This window comes from Macaca mulatta, chromosome 13, assembly GCF_049350105.2.
Source record: "Macaca mulatta isolate MMU2019108-1 chromosome 13, T2T-MMU8v2.0, whole genome shotgun sequence".
Taxonomy (NCBI): domain Eukaryota; kingdom Metazoa; phylum Chordata; class Mammalia; order Primates; family Cercopithecidae; genus Macaca; species Macaca mulatta.
The window spans coordinates 77,836,805-77,852,486 of NC_133418.1; the positions used below are offsets into that span (position 1 = coordinate 77,836,805).

General features: G+C 51.4%; 1 protein-coding gene across 6 annotated transcripts in view; it reads right to left on the bottom strand.

Annotated features, from left to right (window-relative positions):
• TTC7A (tetratricopeptide repeat domain 7A) overlaps positions 1 to 15,682 on the bottom strand; it is a 153,846-nt gene that overhangs the window by 72,766 nt on the left and 65,398 nt on the right. For all 6 annotated transcript variants that reach the window (XM_077959626.1, XM_077959629.1, XM_077959628.1 and 3 more), the window contains 3 exons: positions 7,703 to 7,781; positions 6,719 to 6,876; positions 6,074 to 6,137 (listed from right to left, as the gene is read on the bottom strand). In XM_077959626.1, the coding sequence (XP_077815752.1) occupies positions 6,074 to 6,137; positions 6,719 to 6,876; positions 7,703 to 7,781 (301 nt within the window). The remainder of the gene's footprint in view (positions 1 to 6,073; positions 6,138 to 6,718; positions 6,877 to 7,702; positions 7,782 to 15,682) is intronic.

A 15,682-nucleotide genomic window follows, 5' to 3' on the forward strand; every position in this document is an offset into this window, starting at 1 on the left:
CTAACCTCTCCTTCTGCCCAGCCCTGTTTCTCCTCTCTAACTCTGGTCATAAACAGGGCTCCAGTCTAAGAGAAGGAAAGGGAACTACCATGTGGAGCACGCTCTGTACCTCTGTACGGCATCTCAAAACGCTCACAACAATCTTCTGTGTACTCTCAGCCTATTCTACAGGTGGGAAGACTTTACAGATAGGAGACCAGGTAAGCTTTCCAATGCACACGAGACAGGGGGTTGGGACCTAAATTACAGCCTAGACATTCTGACTTCACTTCTGGCTCCTTCCCTGCCTCCAGGTACCTCCGAGGAAGTGTCCAATAGCCTCATCCATGCCGTGAGAGACCCTGGGCTAGCTCTGCTTATAAAAGAACTGAAGCAAAACACAAGGTCAGGCTTCCCCCATCAGGCCCTGGGTGCTGCTTCTCTGCAAAGAACATGCTCCTTGGGCAACAAGTCCAAGCAAGGCCCTGATCAACCCCATTCTCAAAAACAGGCTCTCCATTGGCCAAGGGACAAGGCTCAGGGCCTGCTGCTGCCACCCCCACCCTCTGCAAAATTACCCCGGAAACAAGTCTCCTGGCAGCATCTGTACCCAGCACCCGCCCTTTCCCTGGAGGACACTGTCATGCTCCCCCTGTGCTGTCGTCCCCATCAGCAGACATAATTACCACTGGCTCTTGAGCTGCCAGTCCACAGAGCCAAGAAATAACATGCTCTGTGACATGTCCCATCCACCCAGCGACCCAGGCCAGGCCCATGCCAGCCTCCAAGCTCCTGCTGCATCAGGCTCCTGCAGCAGAAAAAACAGCTCTTTCCGCCAGTTAGAGAGAGGCTCTCCCACCTCCACTGAACCAAGGGCTCTAAGCTGGCAGTGTTATCAAACCCTTCACCGCTTCAGCCTTTAGCAGAGCAGGGCCTTGTGTTGGAGCAAACCAGATCCCAAAAGCTGAAACAATCTGTGCTCATCTGCTGAATCCCTGATGGAATCAAGCCCAGGAAGCACTTTTTGTTTTGTTTTGTTTTGTTTTTTTAACTGAATGGCATCCTTAATCCAATTTATCTCCCAATCAGACCTGAACATAAATGTTTTCAAAAATGACTAAGTCAGGATCAAGTATTTATCAGGACAAAATGAGCACATATTGAAGAACCAAAATGTACCAGGCACCTTCACGTTCATTTTCTTATTTAATCCACCAAAGTCATACAAGAGAGACCTTATTAGCTCCATTTTACAGATGAGAAAACCGAGGCTCAGGGTGGTAAGAAGCTCACCCAGGCCACATAGATTGTGAATGGTAAATTCAAGATTCAAATAGCCAGATGCCCAGCATTGGGCATGGCACAAAGTCTGTTAATCTGCAGAGTCCCAGGACTCAGAGACTTACCTATCCACCCCACTCCCTCAACACCAGGGCTCTGTACCCTTTCCATTTCTAAGAGCAGCAACTTGTTCGCTAGCGAAAAGAAACAGGGATCCAAGGGTTCAGTTTACTTTAGCACATATTTTTATGTCCCAGATCAGTATTTTAGAAATAATAAAGATTCCTGTATCTCCTAGTTCCCCAACTGTTTCAGAAAATCAGGCTGGTTTGATACACAGTTCTTTCAAAAACAAGAATTTACATTTGAGGTTCAGCAGACTGGGATCATTCCTTCTGATTTGGGGACCAGGATTTCCTCCACATCCCTGGGAACAAACTGCAGTAGACGGGAGTCCATTTGGGACAGGAACTATGATTGAACAATTAATCATTGTCTTTACAATGCTGAGCATGGTCCTGCATGCTGTAGCTGCTCGAACAAGATTAGATGGATGGATGGTAGGTGGATGGATAGATGAGTAAATGAATGGATGGATAGACAGATGAATGGTAGGTGGATGCAGGGTTGGTAGGTGGCTGGATGGATGAATGGGGGATGGATGGAATGATGGGTGGATGGATGAATGATAGGTGGATGAATAGGTGGATACATGAATGGTGGGTAGATGGATGGATGAAAGGGTGGTTGGATGAATGGGAGGTGGATGGATAAATGGATGAATGGGTAGGGGGATGCATGGTTGGTGGTGGGTGGGTAGATGGATGAATGAATGGGTGGATGGATGGATGGTGGATGAATGGATTAATAGGTGGATGGATGGATGGTGGATGAATGGATTAATAAGTGGATGAATGAATGGTGGGTAGGAGGATGGGTGGATGGAGAAACGATGGGAGGGTAGATGGCCAGAAGGATAAATGGGAAAGTGTGTAGATAATGGATATATGAATGAATCAATGATAAGTAGGTGGATTTTTAAATGCCATTTTGGCCCCAAAGACTCAAAACTAGGTCTAAAACACAAATCATCTTCAACCAGTTATATTTCATATCCTCCTTCCATTCCTGTGAAAGCATTAGTAAGGTTTCTATTTACCTCTGGAAAGACAAGGTCTCCCTCATTCATTCTGATCGCACATAGTCAGCTTGTAATAAAAACCATATCCAAGGTAGCAGCCCCATACCACACAGCCAATCCTCTGAGTTCCAAACCACAAAATAAGGAAGCCTGCAAACACTGCAAACACTGCTTCCTGCAGCAGCTGCTCTGGATGTCCTGGAGGTGGAAGCAATGATGATGATGCCTCCTGGGTTGGCTCTGCGGGAAAAGCTTTCACTGCAGCATAACATATTCTGCAGGTATTAGGAGAACCTAAATAGCAGCCAAGGCCAACAGCTGCTGTTCTAGAGGTTTCTCTCCAAGCCCATCATTTGCAGCCAAACCCAGACAATATCAAAGGGGGATGAGGAAAACCCTACAGGTGCATGGAGGCTTGGGGTTCAGCTGAGTGGTATCAGGGCAGGAGCTTGGGAAGCTGGTAGAGTGGAACCCATACCCTAGTCCTCTCACTGTTCAAGAATGAGACTGGAAGGAAGGAGAATTTAAAACAAAGGCAGGAGAAATGGCAGGTCTGGCCACTCGGAGAAACCATTCCCGGCCACAGAGGCCAGATCCAGCACCCGGGGAAAAGGTCACCGCAGACGAAACACTAAAGCTAAGCACATTGCCAACACTCTCCCCCAAATCCCTCAAGTTTCTGAATGTCTAACAGGCTGGGTGTAAGGGGAAACAAACCAGCCAGCCCCACAAGAGGCGCCTCCTCCCAGCCTCAGTGCAAACAGTGTCTGGGCAGTGCCTGTTTCCTGTGCCACAGGGAATCTCCCAGGACACCGCCTGGCCAGCCAACCCAGACTCACCCACCCTCTAACCCCTAGTCTCTGAGGCAGGCTGCCGGCCACACTGTCGTGCAAAAGGGAAAGAGCTGCTTGAAAGAGAACGCATACTCAGGAAAACCCACCTGGCTCCAAGCATGGGCCATGTTTCTGTGAAAGGCCATTCTCTGCTTGGAGGGTTTGGGAGTGGGTGGACAGCCTTAACTGAAAGGCATCTGAACTCTGTCCTGAGGACTTCGATCAAGCAGAGGCTACAGAAAATGACTTGGGAAGACAAAGCCCAGCCTTGCTCCCTACCAGGAGAAAAATTAGGACCATCCTTACCCCGACAGGCTTGTCCCTTTTACAAAGCCCTCTGATCCCCAAAGTCACCTCCCTGGCCTTTTACACTTGAGAAGACCAGGGATCAGAGTAGTGGACAAGGGAAGCACCAGGATGGAAGTCCAGGAGCCCTGCATCCTGGGGCTTGGAAACTGCTGAGGGAGAAGGACATGTTTGAGTCATGGCTTCAAGGCTTATTAGTATACGACCTTGACCAACAGCCATACCTGTCCTGGACCTCACTTTCGTCATCTGTAAGATGGGAACATATAGTATTAGAGTGAACTTTTATGAAACTGTTGTTTTTGTAGGTCATAAACAATTGAAAATTAGGCAATTTCAATTAGGTGAACATAATGCTCACCTAATCAGCTTGGAACCTCCCTGGCTGAGAAAGGACCTAACAGATGACCCTGTTTTCAGCCTTTCACCACCTACCTGTAAACTGCACTGGAAGCCTCAGTACACACAGGCTACAAAACAACCGGTGTTTAGGCTGGGTGCAGTGGCTCACGCCTGTAATCCCAGTACTTTGGGAGCTGAGGTGGGTGGATCACCTGAGGTCAAGAGATCGAGACCGGCGGGGTCAACATGGTGAAACCCCGTCTCTACTAAAAATATAAAAATCAGCCAGGCGTGGTGGCGAACACCTGTAATCCGAGCTACTCGGGAGGCTGAGACAGAAGAATCACTTGAACCTGGGAGGCAGAGGTTGTAGTGAGCCAGGATTGCGCCACTGCACTCCAGCCTAAACAATAGAGGGAGACTCTGTCTCAAAACAAAACAAAACCAAAAAAAACCCACAAAAAAACCCATGTTTCCAGACAGGTGATTCCAGTGCAGTCTCACTGGAGGGTGGATGTGGTAAAATGGCGGAGAGGGGATGGGAGTACTGGTCTGTACAGGATTCAGTCTGTGGTCAGAGTAAGGGCCCATTTTTAAAAGTAAAAAGCACACTGTTCTCCCATGAAAATCAGATGTGGCACACGGTGCCTCTTATCTCCACAGCTGCTAACCAGTGAGATGGCCCCTCCCCTGGGCAACCACTTACCCACCTCACAGGCAAACATTTTAGGACAACACCCTGGCCAGCTGGCAATCCCATCCAAATATCCACACCCTACACAGAAACTCTCAGATCCAACACGGACCAGCCCCAGCTGAGGCAGGATGCAATCCCTCTGTCCCACAGCCCAGTGCCTGCTCCCATTTGCTGAGAGGCCTGAGGCACCAGAGGTAATCTGATTACCAACGCTATCTAAGCAAGCCCTGGCATCGCAAGGTCCCAGACATCCAAGGGAACATTCATTTCTGGCTGTTCAGGGATCCTGCTCATGGGGTCTTGGTTTCTCAACCTCCGCATCCATACACTGCTCTCAGATGCATTGTTTTTTAAAAAACCAATTTCTCAACCCGGTGGTTCCCAGCTCACCAGCTCTGATGGGCCCCTTGGTCGGAGGACTTGGACCTGACCATGTAGATGACTTCTCTGTGCTTGGCTTCTGCTGCTCCTGTCCCACTCTTCCTGTGCCCTCTTTGGACAAGTCCAGTCCATCCTTCATCTTACCACCACCTCAACCACACAGCCACACTGCACTCTCCTTACACTGAGCCTCCAAAGTGCTTAGCCCTGGGCAAACATTCCTTGGTACCATGGCCACCATATGTGCACATGCATGAGTGTGTGCGTGCATCCACATGGGTGCGTTTGCCTCATCTTCCTGCCTAGGACATGAGCAATGGGTCCTATAGAAAAGTCTAAACAGCCAACTTCACGTGTGCTTTGTCTAGCACAATTCGTCTTCTGCTCTGTGTTCTTTTCCCATAGCACTCATGCGTGGACACCCTGCATATTGTAGTTTTTGATTAATTATTTACTGCCTGCTTCTCTTCACTAGAATGTAAGCTCATGAGGGAAAGGACTTTTCTCCATTTGTTTGCTGCAGCATCTCTGGCATCTAGAGTAGGGCCTGGCACAAAGTAGATGCTCAATAAATAGCTGTTGCGTGAATAAATGAACTCCTTCCACGCTTACCTTTGTGAGTACTGTTATCTTACAGGGGAGAAAACGGAGGCTCAGAGAAAATAAGTGATGTGCCCCAGCCCTCAGCTAACATGCAGAACTGGAACCTGATTCCAGGCTTTCTGACTCCAAAGTGCACATTCCTTCCATTCCCTACCTGCCATGTTCTCGTATCTGTCACGGCACCCAGCACACAGCTATGTAACATTTTACTGTGACCTTGTTGATGATCATTTTTTTAATCCCAAAAGAGGTGGGTGTGGCTCCAGGCACTCAGTCTCTACTTGTTCGGCAGCAGAATGCAGGCCTCCAAATGAAGCCTTCTATAGCCAATCCCAAATCTAATGAGCAAGACTTGCCGTATGGGGGCCCAGGGCCAAGAAGCATCTACTTTAGGAGTATCCCTGGGCGACAGAGTTTGGGTAGGTCACGGATGGCCTGTACCTGGGCCCCACAGCCCTTCCCCACAGGGTCAGAGGGCCACAGGCCGCTGAAGGACATCCTGGAGCTTACCATGGACTCGCTGATGAGGAGGAGCAGGAGGGCTTCCTCGATGTTGTCCTTGGGACAGTAGAGGCTGAAAGACACAAATGACAGGCCTGGCTAGAGCACGCACCTCACCAGACAGCACCACTGACCCACCATGCCAGCCTTCTGCCCTGGAGTCAGCACCAGCCCGGTAAGGTGACCCCTTCCTGCATAATTCATGGGCACCGGATACCATATGCCTCAGAGTTTTGGATCTGAAAGGCCGCGGTGGGCGGCGGCCGCTGGGCTGGAATAGTACGGACGCTCCTGGGGAGGAAATTTTCCTCTCAGCACCAGCACCGCAGGGAATGGCTGTTGCAACGAGCGACCCCACCTTCGAGGAACGGCACAAGTGAGAGAGGTGTATCACACAGGACTACTGGGAAGACAGGTCACCTCCAAACGATTTCTTTGGCCTCCGAGTGCCTTATAGGATTATCTCCACAACCTGGACCCCAACACCTGCCTTCTCTAGCTGATCTGGCTCCTGCTGAGACTGAGGAGGCTGCCTGGCAGTGTGCTGAGTGGAGACTGGAGGAGAGCATGGGGCGAAGAGAAAGCCACCAGTGGGGACAGAACCCTGCGCAAGATGTGAGACTGGTGAGGTGCAGCAGGGCAGGCAGAACTTACTTGTCTCCTTCATAGAGGTGAGGTTTCCGCAGGGCCTGCGTGGCGAAAGAATTCTCCTCCTTGCCCATGAATTCGGGCAGAGGGTGGGACAGGGGGCTCCAGTAGCACTCCTCACTCAGGGAGTGCAGCAGGACCCCCGCCAGGTGCTTGGCCGCCATCTGGCAGAGAGGGAAGCACTCAGACCCAGACACAGTTGTCAGCTCTAGCCCAGCATGACCTAGAATGCCCTCTGCCCATCACCCAGCTAAATCTGCCCCCCTTGCAATGTGCGGCCCTTTGGGTAGGCCCCCCAAACCCACTCCCAAGGGAGCCCCCTTGCTCCTTCAGTCCCTCCAACACTGGGGCTCCCACCCCTCTGCTGGCCTCAGACGGCTCCTACCTCATCTTTTCTCTTCTCTCCTCTCCCAGACAAGAGGAGTATTTTCTCCCTCTCCTGACCCCTTGGAGCCCAGCCCCACTCTGAGTATTCAGCAGGCCCTTGCAGTGTTGGGAAGAGCATAATGCCACAGGCACAGCAGCTCTCTCTCCCAGGTGCCTTTCTGATTATTTGACTGAGAATTAGAGCATGAGAAGCAGCTGTGGCTCTGGTTTGGACGAACTAAGGCCTAGGAGGGCAGGCCTGTGTTGGGGCAGGCAAGCAGGGTCACTGTTATTTATTAGGATTGCAAACAAATCCCTAAAAGTTCACATAGCACCTTGCTAGTGGTGGTAGCAAGTTTGTCAACACAGTTTGCCCAGGGAAGGGCTGGCAGTAGATCTGAAATCTGATTTAACATCGGGGCTATCTGCGGTGCTACAGGGAGAAGGAGGCTGCACATCCCTGGCTGCGTGGGAAAGGATGCTGAGATTGATTACCAACCTCTGCCATGAGCAGGCAGGAGACCTACTGCCACCCCTGCTTCAGAGGTTCCCTGCAAGGACTTCTGTTGTCTCCCACCAAAACTGACTCCTGAATAAGCCAGCACCGCCAGCACCCCACATTACCACTTTGAAGTTCTGAGTTGCTTTGGTCTCCACAGTCCGCAGCACCTCCCGGAGCTCTCTCATGCCCTTCACGATGTTCCTGGTGGGAGGACGGCAGAAGTAGAGTTGTTACCAGCCTAGCTTGCAAAGAAGGATGCTCTCAGCATACCAGCAGATCCCAGGAGGAGCTGCCTGCTAGAGTTTTATTTGAACACATTCGACAACTGGAGTGAAAAGTTAGAGTTGTAACACCAGGACTTTAGAGGCCCAGGACATCAACAAAAAGGAAGGAGGATCCCTTTTCCCCTAGTCCCTTCCCCTCTTTCCCCCCAGCAACTTGGGCTTCCAGTTTACCACCAAAGGGGTACCAAGATTGAGTATCTCAAACAAGGTGTGACCTTGGCCCAGGAGCCTTGGGCTGGTGACTTTCTGACCTGAGTCAGCCTCAAATTTTCCAGCTTCACTTGCTGTATCTGGTCAATGCTGGATTCCATCCTCCCCTCTCTGTCCCTACTACCATGACCCCAGGCTGGCCTGCCTCACCTTGAGCCTTGATGACCACACCAGCCAATCTCACCACTTCCAATCAGCCTTCTGTGCCTTGAAATAGTTTTAAAGCTTTTAAAAGTGTGAGCCATAGTGAGAAATACATCTCACATTGCAACCCAGTATCCACACATACTTCCCTGACATAAAACCGAAGTTTCTCGACACAATACCCATCTCTCCGATGTGCAATCAACACTGAGGTTTTCCATTTTCCTTCTCCCTCTACCCTCGTTTTGTAACATGCTGGCTGCAGCCCACTAAATAGATCTTGCATTCCCACTAACAGGTTGTGGCCTGCAATGTGAAAAACTGCTCCCACTGCGCCTTGGGGGTCTAGTGGATGCAGGAAGGTCACCTGGATTCTCTCAAATCCAGCCCTATAGTGGTCCCAGGGCTCACAGAATCCAGTCTAGGTCCTCAGCATAGCGTCTGAGGCTGTAGGGTCTGCCCCTCACCTTTCTCCCACCTCAGCCCCCAGCACTCGAGCAAGTCCTGTCTGAACGACCGCAATCCCCTATATCAAGTCTGGGCACTGGCTTCTTCCACTGCCTTACACAGCCTTTCCCCACTTCATCCTTCAAAAGCAAGTTCCAATGTCACCTCCTCCACGAAGCCTCCCCAGACCCCTCCCCATGTTGCCCTGACTGTTAATTCCTCTTGTGAAGCAAGTAAAACCTCTCAAGGTCATTTTCCACCTGCAGGTCTGACCACTGCACACTGTGGCCTCCTGAGGGCCAGGCACATCACTCCCACGTTCCTAAAGCTCTGCCCAGCAGCTCCTGCCACGTAGCACATGCTCAGGAAAGTGTGAGGGCTGCCCTGCTCATCCGCTCAGGGGGTTCCCTGGATCACACCACACAAGGGAAAGCAGAGGCTGCTGGACAGCGAATTTAGAAAAATTAAGATTACAGAGGGTGAACAGCCCAAACTGGCAGCCAGGAAAGTTACATAAGCCCCTGCTTCAATTTCATGCACAAAACAGGCTCCCGGGGGCTTTGGGGCCTGACAGCCATGAAAGGACACATTTGCAGATCAAATCCCTCACCTTCTGGAAAGCTCTGGCCTCAGGACATGCAAGCAAAAACCGTGCAAACTACCAACATTACCAACACAGACCCTTGTCTTCAGAGTTGAGAATGGAGACTCTTGGGGTAGGATCAGAGTTACGATGACCTTCCCTAGCCTGCCAAGTGCTCTGAAGACCTGGGAGTGGCAAGCAGGACAGGGAACCTCAGCCTCCTTAGAGACCATCAAGTCTGGGTACGGTCTGTAAAATGAGGACTTCACTTAGCTCAGTGTCTCCCAGACTTCTGTAGACTGCATACCTCATTCACCATGTTTACTACTAGCTGCCTATCACCAGTACTATTATTTATGTCATACTTTTCCTTATATCTTTCTTCTTCTTTTAAGGTGAGTAGATAACTCACCTTCCCTTAATAATAACAGAAGTATTTTTTAAAAGTTAGTGTGCACATCACTTAAAACCACATTGTGTGTCACTAGAAGTACTCGTCCCACACTCCAAGAAATGATAATTTATTTTATTTATTTGCAGAGATGAGGTCTCGCTATGTTGCCCAGCCTGGTCTTGAACTCCTGGACTAAAGTGATCCTCCCACTTCAGCCTCCCAAAGTGCTGGGATTACAGGCATGAGCCCCTACCACACCTGGACAGAAATGATAATTCAGACAAGAGGGCCTCAAAATGTGGTACTTGGACTAGTAGCATCCGTATCCCAGGGACTTGTTAGAAATGCAAATTCTGAGACCCCCACCCAGACCTGCTGAATTAAGGACTCTGGGGTGGGCCAGGTGTGATGGCTCATGCCTATAATCCCAGCACTTTGGGAGGCTGAGGCTGGCAGATCACTTGAGGTCAGTAGTTCAAGACAAGCCTGGCCAACATGGTAAAAACCCCATCTCTACTAAAACTACAAAAATTAGCTGGGTTGTGGTGGTGCCCGTGCCTGTAGTCCCAACCTCTGGGCCTATGGCCTGCTCCCCAGCTCTGGGTTATTTCCCGAGACAGAGGCCCCAGTGGAACCAAAGAAGCTTCCTGTGGGGGGCCCGGGCCTGTCCTTGGGCCTGGTTTATCTACCAGGAAGCCTGTTCTTCTGTCCTCTGTGGGGCTGGGGGCTGGCAGGAGGAAGGTGGTCGCAAAGCTGAAGGGTCCCATAGGCCAGGCCAGCTTAGGGGACAGCCCAGCACCAGCCACCAACAGAAGACAGGGAAAAGACAGACTGCTGTAAACTGAGTAAAAGGACAGACCTCATGAGCTCCCGGAAGAGAAAAGAACTGGCCGATTCTGGGATATCAGTCTAAGACAACGCTGGCAGCTGGGCCCAACAGCAGCAGGCTGAAGAGAGCTGGACTCCCGGGCTGCCTAGGGCCCTGTGGCCCAGAGGAGGCTGGCAGGTCCCGGGACCTGCTACCAAAAGGCCAAAGCCAAGAATGACTGTGGCCCCTTCTTCCCACTCCACCGCAAGGACTGTCCTCTCTCTGCATTGCCGAATGAGCTCAGCCTTTAGCCTTTACATCATCAACACTCTTGCACCAGCAGACTGGCATTACCTGGAAGCTTGGGAGAAACGCAGACTCCCCCCCAACACACACACACACACACACACACACACACACACACACACACACACACACTCTCTCAAGGAATCAGCACATCAGCATTGCATCTTATGCATTTTAGGATTCTGTATCTAAAAGTTGTGTCTTTTTACTACTTTCAAATCTGTAAGGGATTCTGGTATATAAGCTCCCAGGAATTCTTTAGCAAACCAAATAATCACCTTCAGGGATGTTTTGGGTAAATCCCAATTTTTATTGAATGCCCTTCAAGAAAAAAAAAACAAAAACAGAGATCCCAGTATCCAGGGCTGTACAGGGAGAGCTCCGGGGTCCCAGCTAACACTGACCTGGGAATGCCCCTCTGCCTCAGCTTACCCCTCTGAGAAATGAGAAGGCACACAACAGGGCTTCTCCAGGGCTCTGCAGATGGCCATGAGCCTGAGCAATCACGTCACAGCTCTGAAGCTGCCAGTGCCAGGTGGAGCTGGGGCTTTTCCGAGCCATTCCTGGCTGCCCTGCCAGAGGCCAGCTTGAAAGATCTCTTTGTTCTCGTCTCTCATGCTGACCTTTCTGAGCAAAGCTGCCCACTTTTAACAATATCCAAACAGGGCCTCAAACAAACCCTGGCCCAGAAACAGCCTGCGTGGGGAGAAGCCAGGAAGCCATTTATTCCAAGTCAAGGAAAGCCTGGTTGGCCAGTAACAGAAAGAGAGGTGTGGGTGTGATGATGGGTCAAGGACACGGCTCACCTTAGGGGAGCCTCTAGGTGGGATGTTCAAGGGGCTGGCAAGCTCCCCAGGCCCCTAGGCGGCAGCAGGCAGTGCTGCACGTTTCACAGAGCCCTTCCTTTGCCTCACTCAGTCCGTGCAGCTTCCCATGAGGTTGGTGAGGGAGGTAGGCTTCATTATCCCAGTACCAGCACAACGTGTGGTGCATAGAAGGTGCTCAAGAAATGATCACTGAATAAATAAATCCCTAGGTTCCAACAGGAAAAAGAGAGCCTGGAAGATGCCTACCTTTCCAGGCCGTCACTTACGTAAAGGGAGAGGCAGGCTTATGGCAGGCACAGAGGGGTTCAGACTTTCCTTTCTTTTCACCCTGAGACCTCTGAGAAAGACAACACTTGTCTCTTGACCCAGCATGGTTACATTTTCTTTTCCTGACCATGTGAACTCCAGAACTCCTGGGACTCAATTTGCCAAGTCTTTACAAAGTGCCAGCTGCCTACCAAGTGCCTGGTCATCAGCTCTGTTCACAATAGAGCTTGGCCAAGTGTTTTCCATACAGTAAGTGTTCAAAAAATATTTAGGGAAGACTGGGTTTGAGCTGAAACAGAGAATGAGAAACTACATGGAACTGATGGCTGAATGGAGCCTAAACAGATACTAGTGCATATGGCCCTGGCCAGATGTCCCCATTCCAGGGCCAGTACCGCTAACTGTGTATGAAAGGTTACCGGTCAAAGACCCAGAAGAGCATAGCCAGTTGGCAGATCCCAACAGCTGAACGGGTGAATCAGGGGACAAGGTCAGGTGAAGTTCAAATGGTCTTCATACTGTTCACTCCTGTTGCAGCCCCAAATCCTCTGTTTCAAACAGAGGATTCCTCTTCACTCCCAGCCCAGAATAGGGCTGTGACATTTCCCTCCTGTGGCACTGAGGATGTTGTCCAGGTGCCGGGCTCTTTCCTTTCTAGTGAGGTGGGGGATGGAAGTGGGGAAGGTTGAGGAGGTGGTGCTAAGAGTGGACAAAGGCTGTGCATTCAGAGAGGCTGGAATGGGCCTCAGAGGTTACCCTGGGCCCCAAAGCATGACACAGAGCACCAGGAGGCTCTCAGAACGGGATTCACTGTCGGGTGACCGTGGCCCCGGAACCCCAGATTTGTGACAACAGTCTGACTCCTGTCCTCCCCTAGCCCTGCAGATACCAGGTGGCTGCTAGAACAAGGCAAAATTACTGATGGAACCCCTCATGGGGGTCACAGCAAACAGCAGGCTGGGCTTTCTAAGGTGCCTTTGCTGCCTCTCCAACTTGGCATCCAGCTGGAAAGGTGGAGCGCACACACACACACACACACACACACACACACACACACACACACGGAAAAGGACAGTGCTTTCATACGCCTGAACAACCTGCCAAAGTCCTGGGGAACTCCCTTAGAAAACACATCCACTCCCTTCTCTATTGTTTGATTTTGGTGCAGTGAGCACATGTTGCTTTACAAACTTAAAAAAATTACAAGAACAAGCACAAAACATATAGCCCACCTGGTTCAATGTGCATGGACCAAGCTCATTCTGGGCCCAGGGCAAAGAATAGCTGCTGCCAGGTCTAGGCGGAAGGAAGGGAAAAACCAACTCAGAGAGAAATGGTCTGTTGCCCACTCTGGGTAAAGGAACAGAGTCAGTTCATGTTCTTGTTCTTGGGAGATGCCCAGGCACTCGTCCTAGTGCAGTCAGAGCCACTGACGGGGACAACCAGCTTCCCTGGCACTGAAAGGTCCCCCCTTCCCCTTCCAGGCCCCCACTGCTTCACCCCTGGAGCAGTTTCAAGTAAAACAAAACCAAGCTTATTTCTGGAGCCTCCCCTATAGTTTGAACCCTGGGCCCAGCGGCCATTGCCCACCTCCCAAAAAAACATGTCAGAAAGGTGCCCCCTCCTGGCAACCAGGTGGCCGAACTGCCTGGGGCGAGCCTCCAAACAGAGTCCACGGCTGCCCTCTAGTGGTGGTGAGGGGAAGAGATGCCCTCCACCCCCACCCACTGCTGGCTCCTTTGCACTGGGGCCTCCTAATTCCTGATGGCCCTTTCAGGCCTGTGCCTTCAGTTCTAGCTCAATTAGGAACCCTGTCATCAGCCACAAAGCAAGGGGCAAGAGCCATCTGGGGGAATCAGCCGCTGAATCAATAGGGCAAGGCTCCTGGAGGAAATTAACATCCCTCAGACATCCTGATGAGGAACTGGGTAGCAGTCTCAGGCTTAGCCAGAGAAGGGGAGGCTCAGGCTTTCCTGAAGCTCCAAGGAAAGCGTCTGGGGTCCAGCAATTGCCACCCACCATACACAGTGGACAACAGCACACTCTTTAAATTAGGTCAAGTCCTCAATGGGAGGGATAAGCTGAACTCTGGGGGCGGACACTGCTGTGGCCATCTAGCTCCACCCTGTTCTCAGCAGGGTCTCCTTAGGCTCACTGGCAGCTGGGTCCACCCAGGCCCATGCGGGAATGAGCTCAGGCAGGAGGCAGGCTCCACCATCTCTCCCTCTCCCTGGGCCCCTGAGGAACTGCAGCACCTCTGCTCCACTCTTGGCCCCTTGGGGTGAACTGCTCCTCAGACACCTTCAGGGTCCACCCCAGCCCAGGCAGCACCCCCACCTCTCTGCTCTTTCCCCCCAGCACAGAGCACTGCCTGACCGTCTCCACCACAGGCTCCCCTCTGGGACGGTCACTCCACCACGGGAGGGGACCTCCTCCTGGCCACAGCTTGAACCCCGCAGTGAGGGCGGGGCGTCTGGCCCATAGCAGGCACTCGGAGGCAACCTGGGACAGGAACTGAGGGCTTTTCTCTGGGCTTCATCACCTAAACCTGACTCCCCTCATGGGGTAGTGAGCTCCCTGAACACTGAGAAGGGGTTCTCCCTGCTTCCCAAACATCCCAAGAGCCCAGGCGGGCAGGATGGAATGCAGCCAGCAGAAAACGCTGCCCTGACTCCGCAGCCCTTTAACAGACCATTCAGAGCTGCCCTAATGCAGATGAGCTGACACCAGCATCTGACAGGTACTCTGCTTCTAGCACCTTCAGCTAAGACAGTGGTTCTCAACTGGGGGCAACTGTGCCCCCACCCAGGACATGTGCCAATGTCTGGAACCATTTCCAGTGTCACTCTTGGCCAAGGGGAGTGGGGGGAGTGGGGGCAGTGAGGGGAGTGGAGGGATGGTGCTCCTGGCATCTAGTGGGTGGAAGCCAGAGATGTTGCTAAAACCTACAATGTATAGGAGAGCCCCACAATGAAGATACCTGGCTCAAAATATCAACAGTGCTGAGGCTGAGCAACCCTGGGCTAAGATATCTTTATATTATTTTTTAACTTCCTAACAAATATATTAAAAAAATACTGGAACTGACGATTCACCTACGAGGATATCCCTGTGCCCAAGGGACAATGTGGTACTACACAGGCTCACTGATGTAGACACGCCGTGGTGCCGTGGGCTGGACAGACCCAGCTTCAGCACCAGGCTCATGGGGTTTACATTTGTGAGTTCCGACTTTGGGCGAGTTACTTAACCTCTCCTTTCTTCAGTAAAATGGGGATTTTATTAGTTCCTGCTTCACAGGATTATACAGAAAGGCATTCGCATTCAGCCTGGCATGGAGTAAGTATTCAACAAATATTAGCCACAATTATGAGGAAAGGCGCACAGAAATTATTTACAGCCCAGCCAGGCACACAGGCTGCAACTCCAGCTCCTCTGGGCTGGATGGGCCACAGGAAATAGACAGAGGGGCTGAGTAACTGCCACGTGTCCTGGGACTGCTACTTACATGCCAAGACTTTCAAGACTTTCAAATGTTTGGGCTGTTTCCTCGAAAAGAAATGATGACTCAATTTCTACCCCTCTTCAGGGTGGTGAGGTTGGGGCGGGGTGGAGCCAGGATCCTGGCTGTAAGGACCAAAATGTGTGCCTCAGGAAGAAAGAAGAGGAAGGGAGGGGGTGGAGCTACAGCAACAGAAAGTGACTGAAATTGCTTGGGCGTTCTGGGGGGTGATGGTGAGTCAACACCTCCGCCCACTGCTGCATTGCATACACACAGACCCACAACCCTCCTGTGGCTTCAGCACAGAGTGCAGAAGGGGAAGCAGGCTCT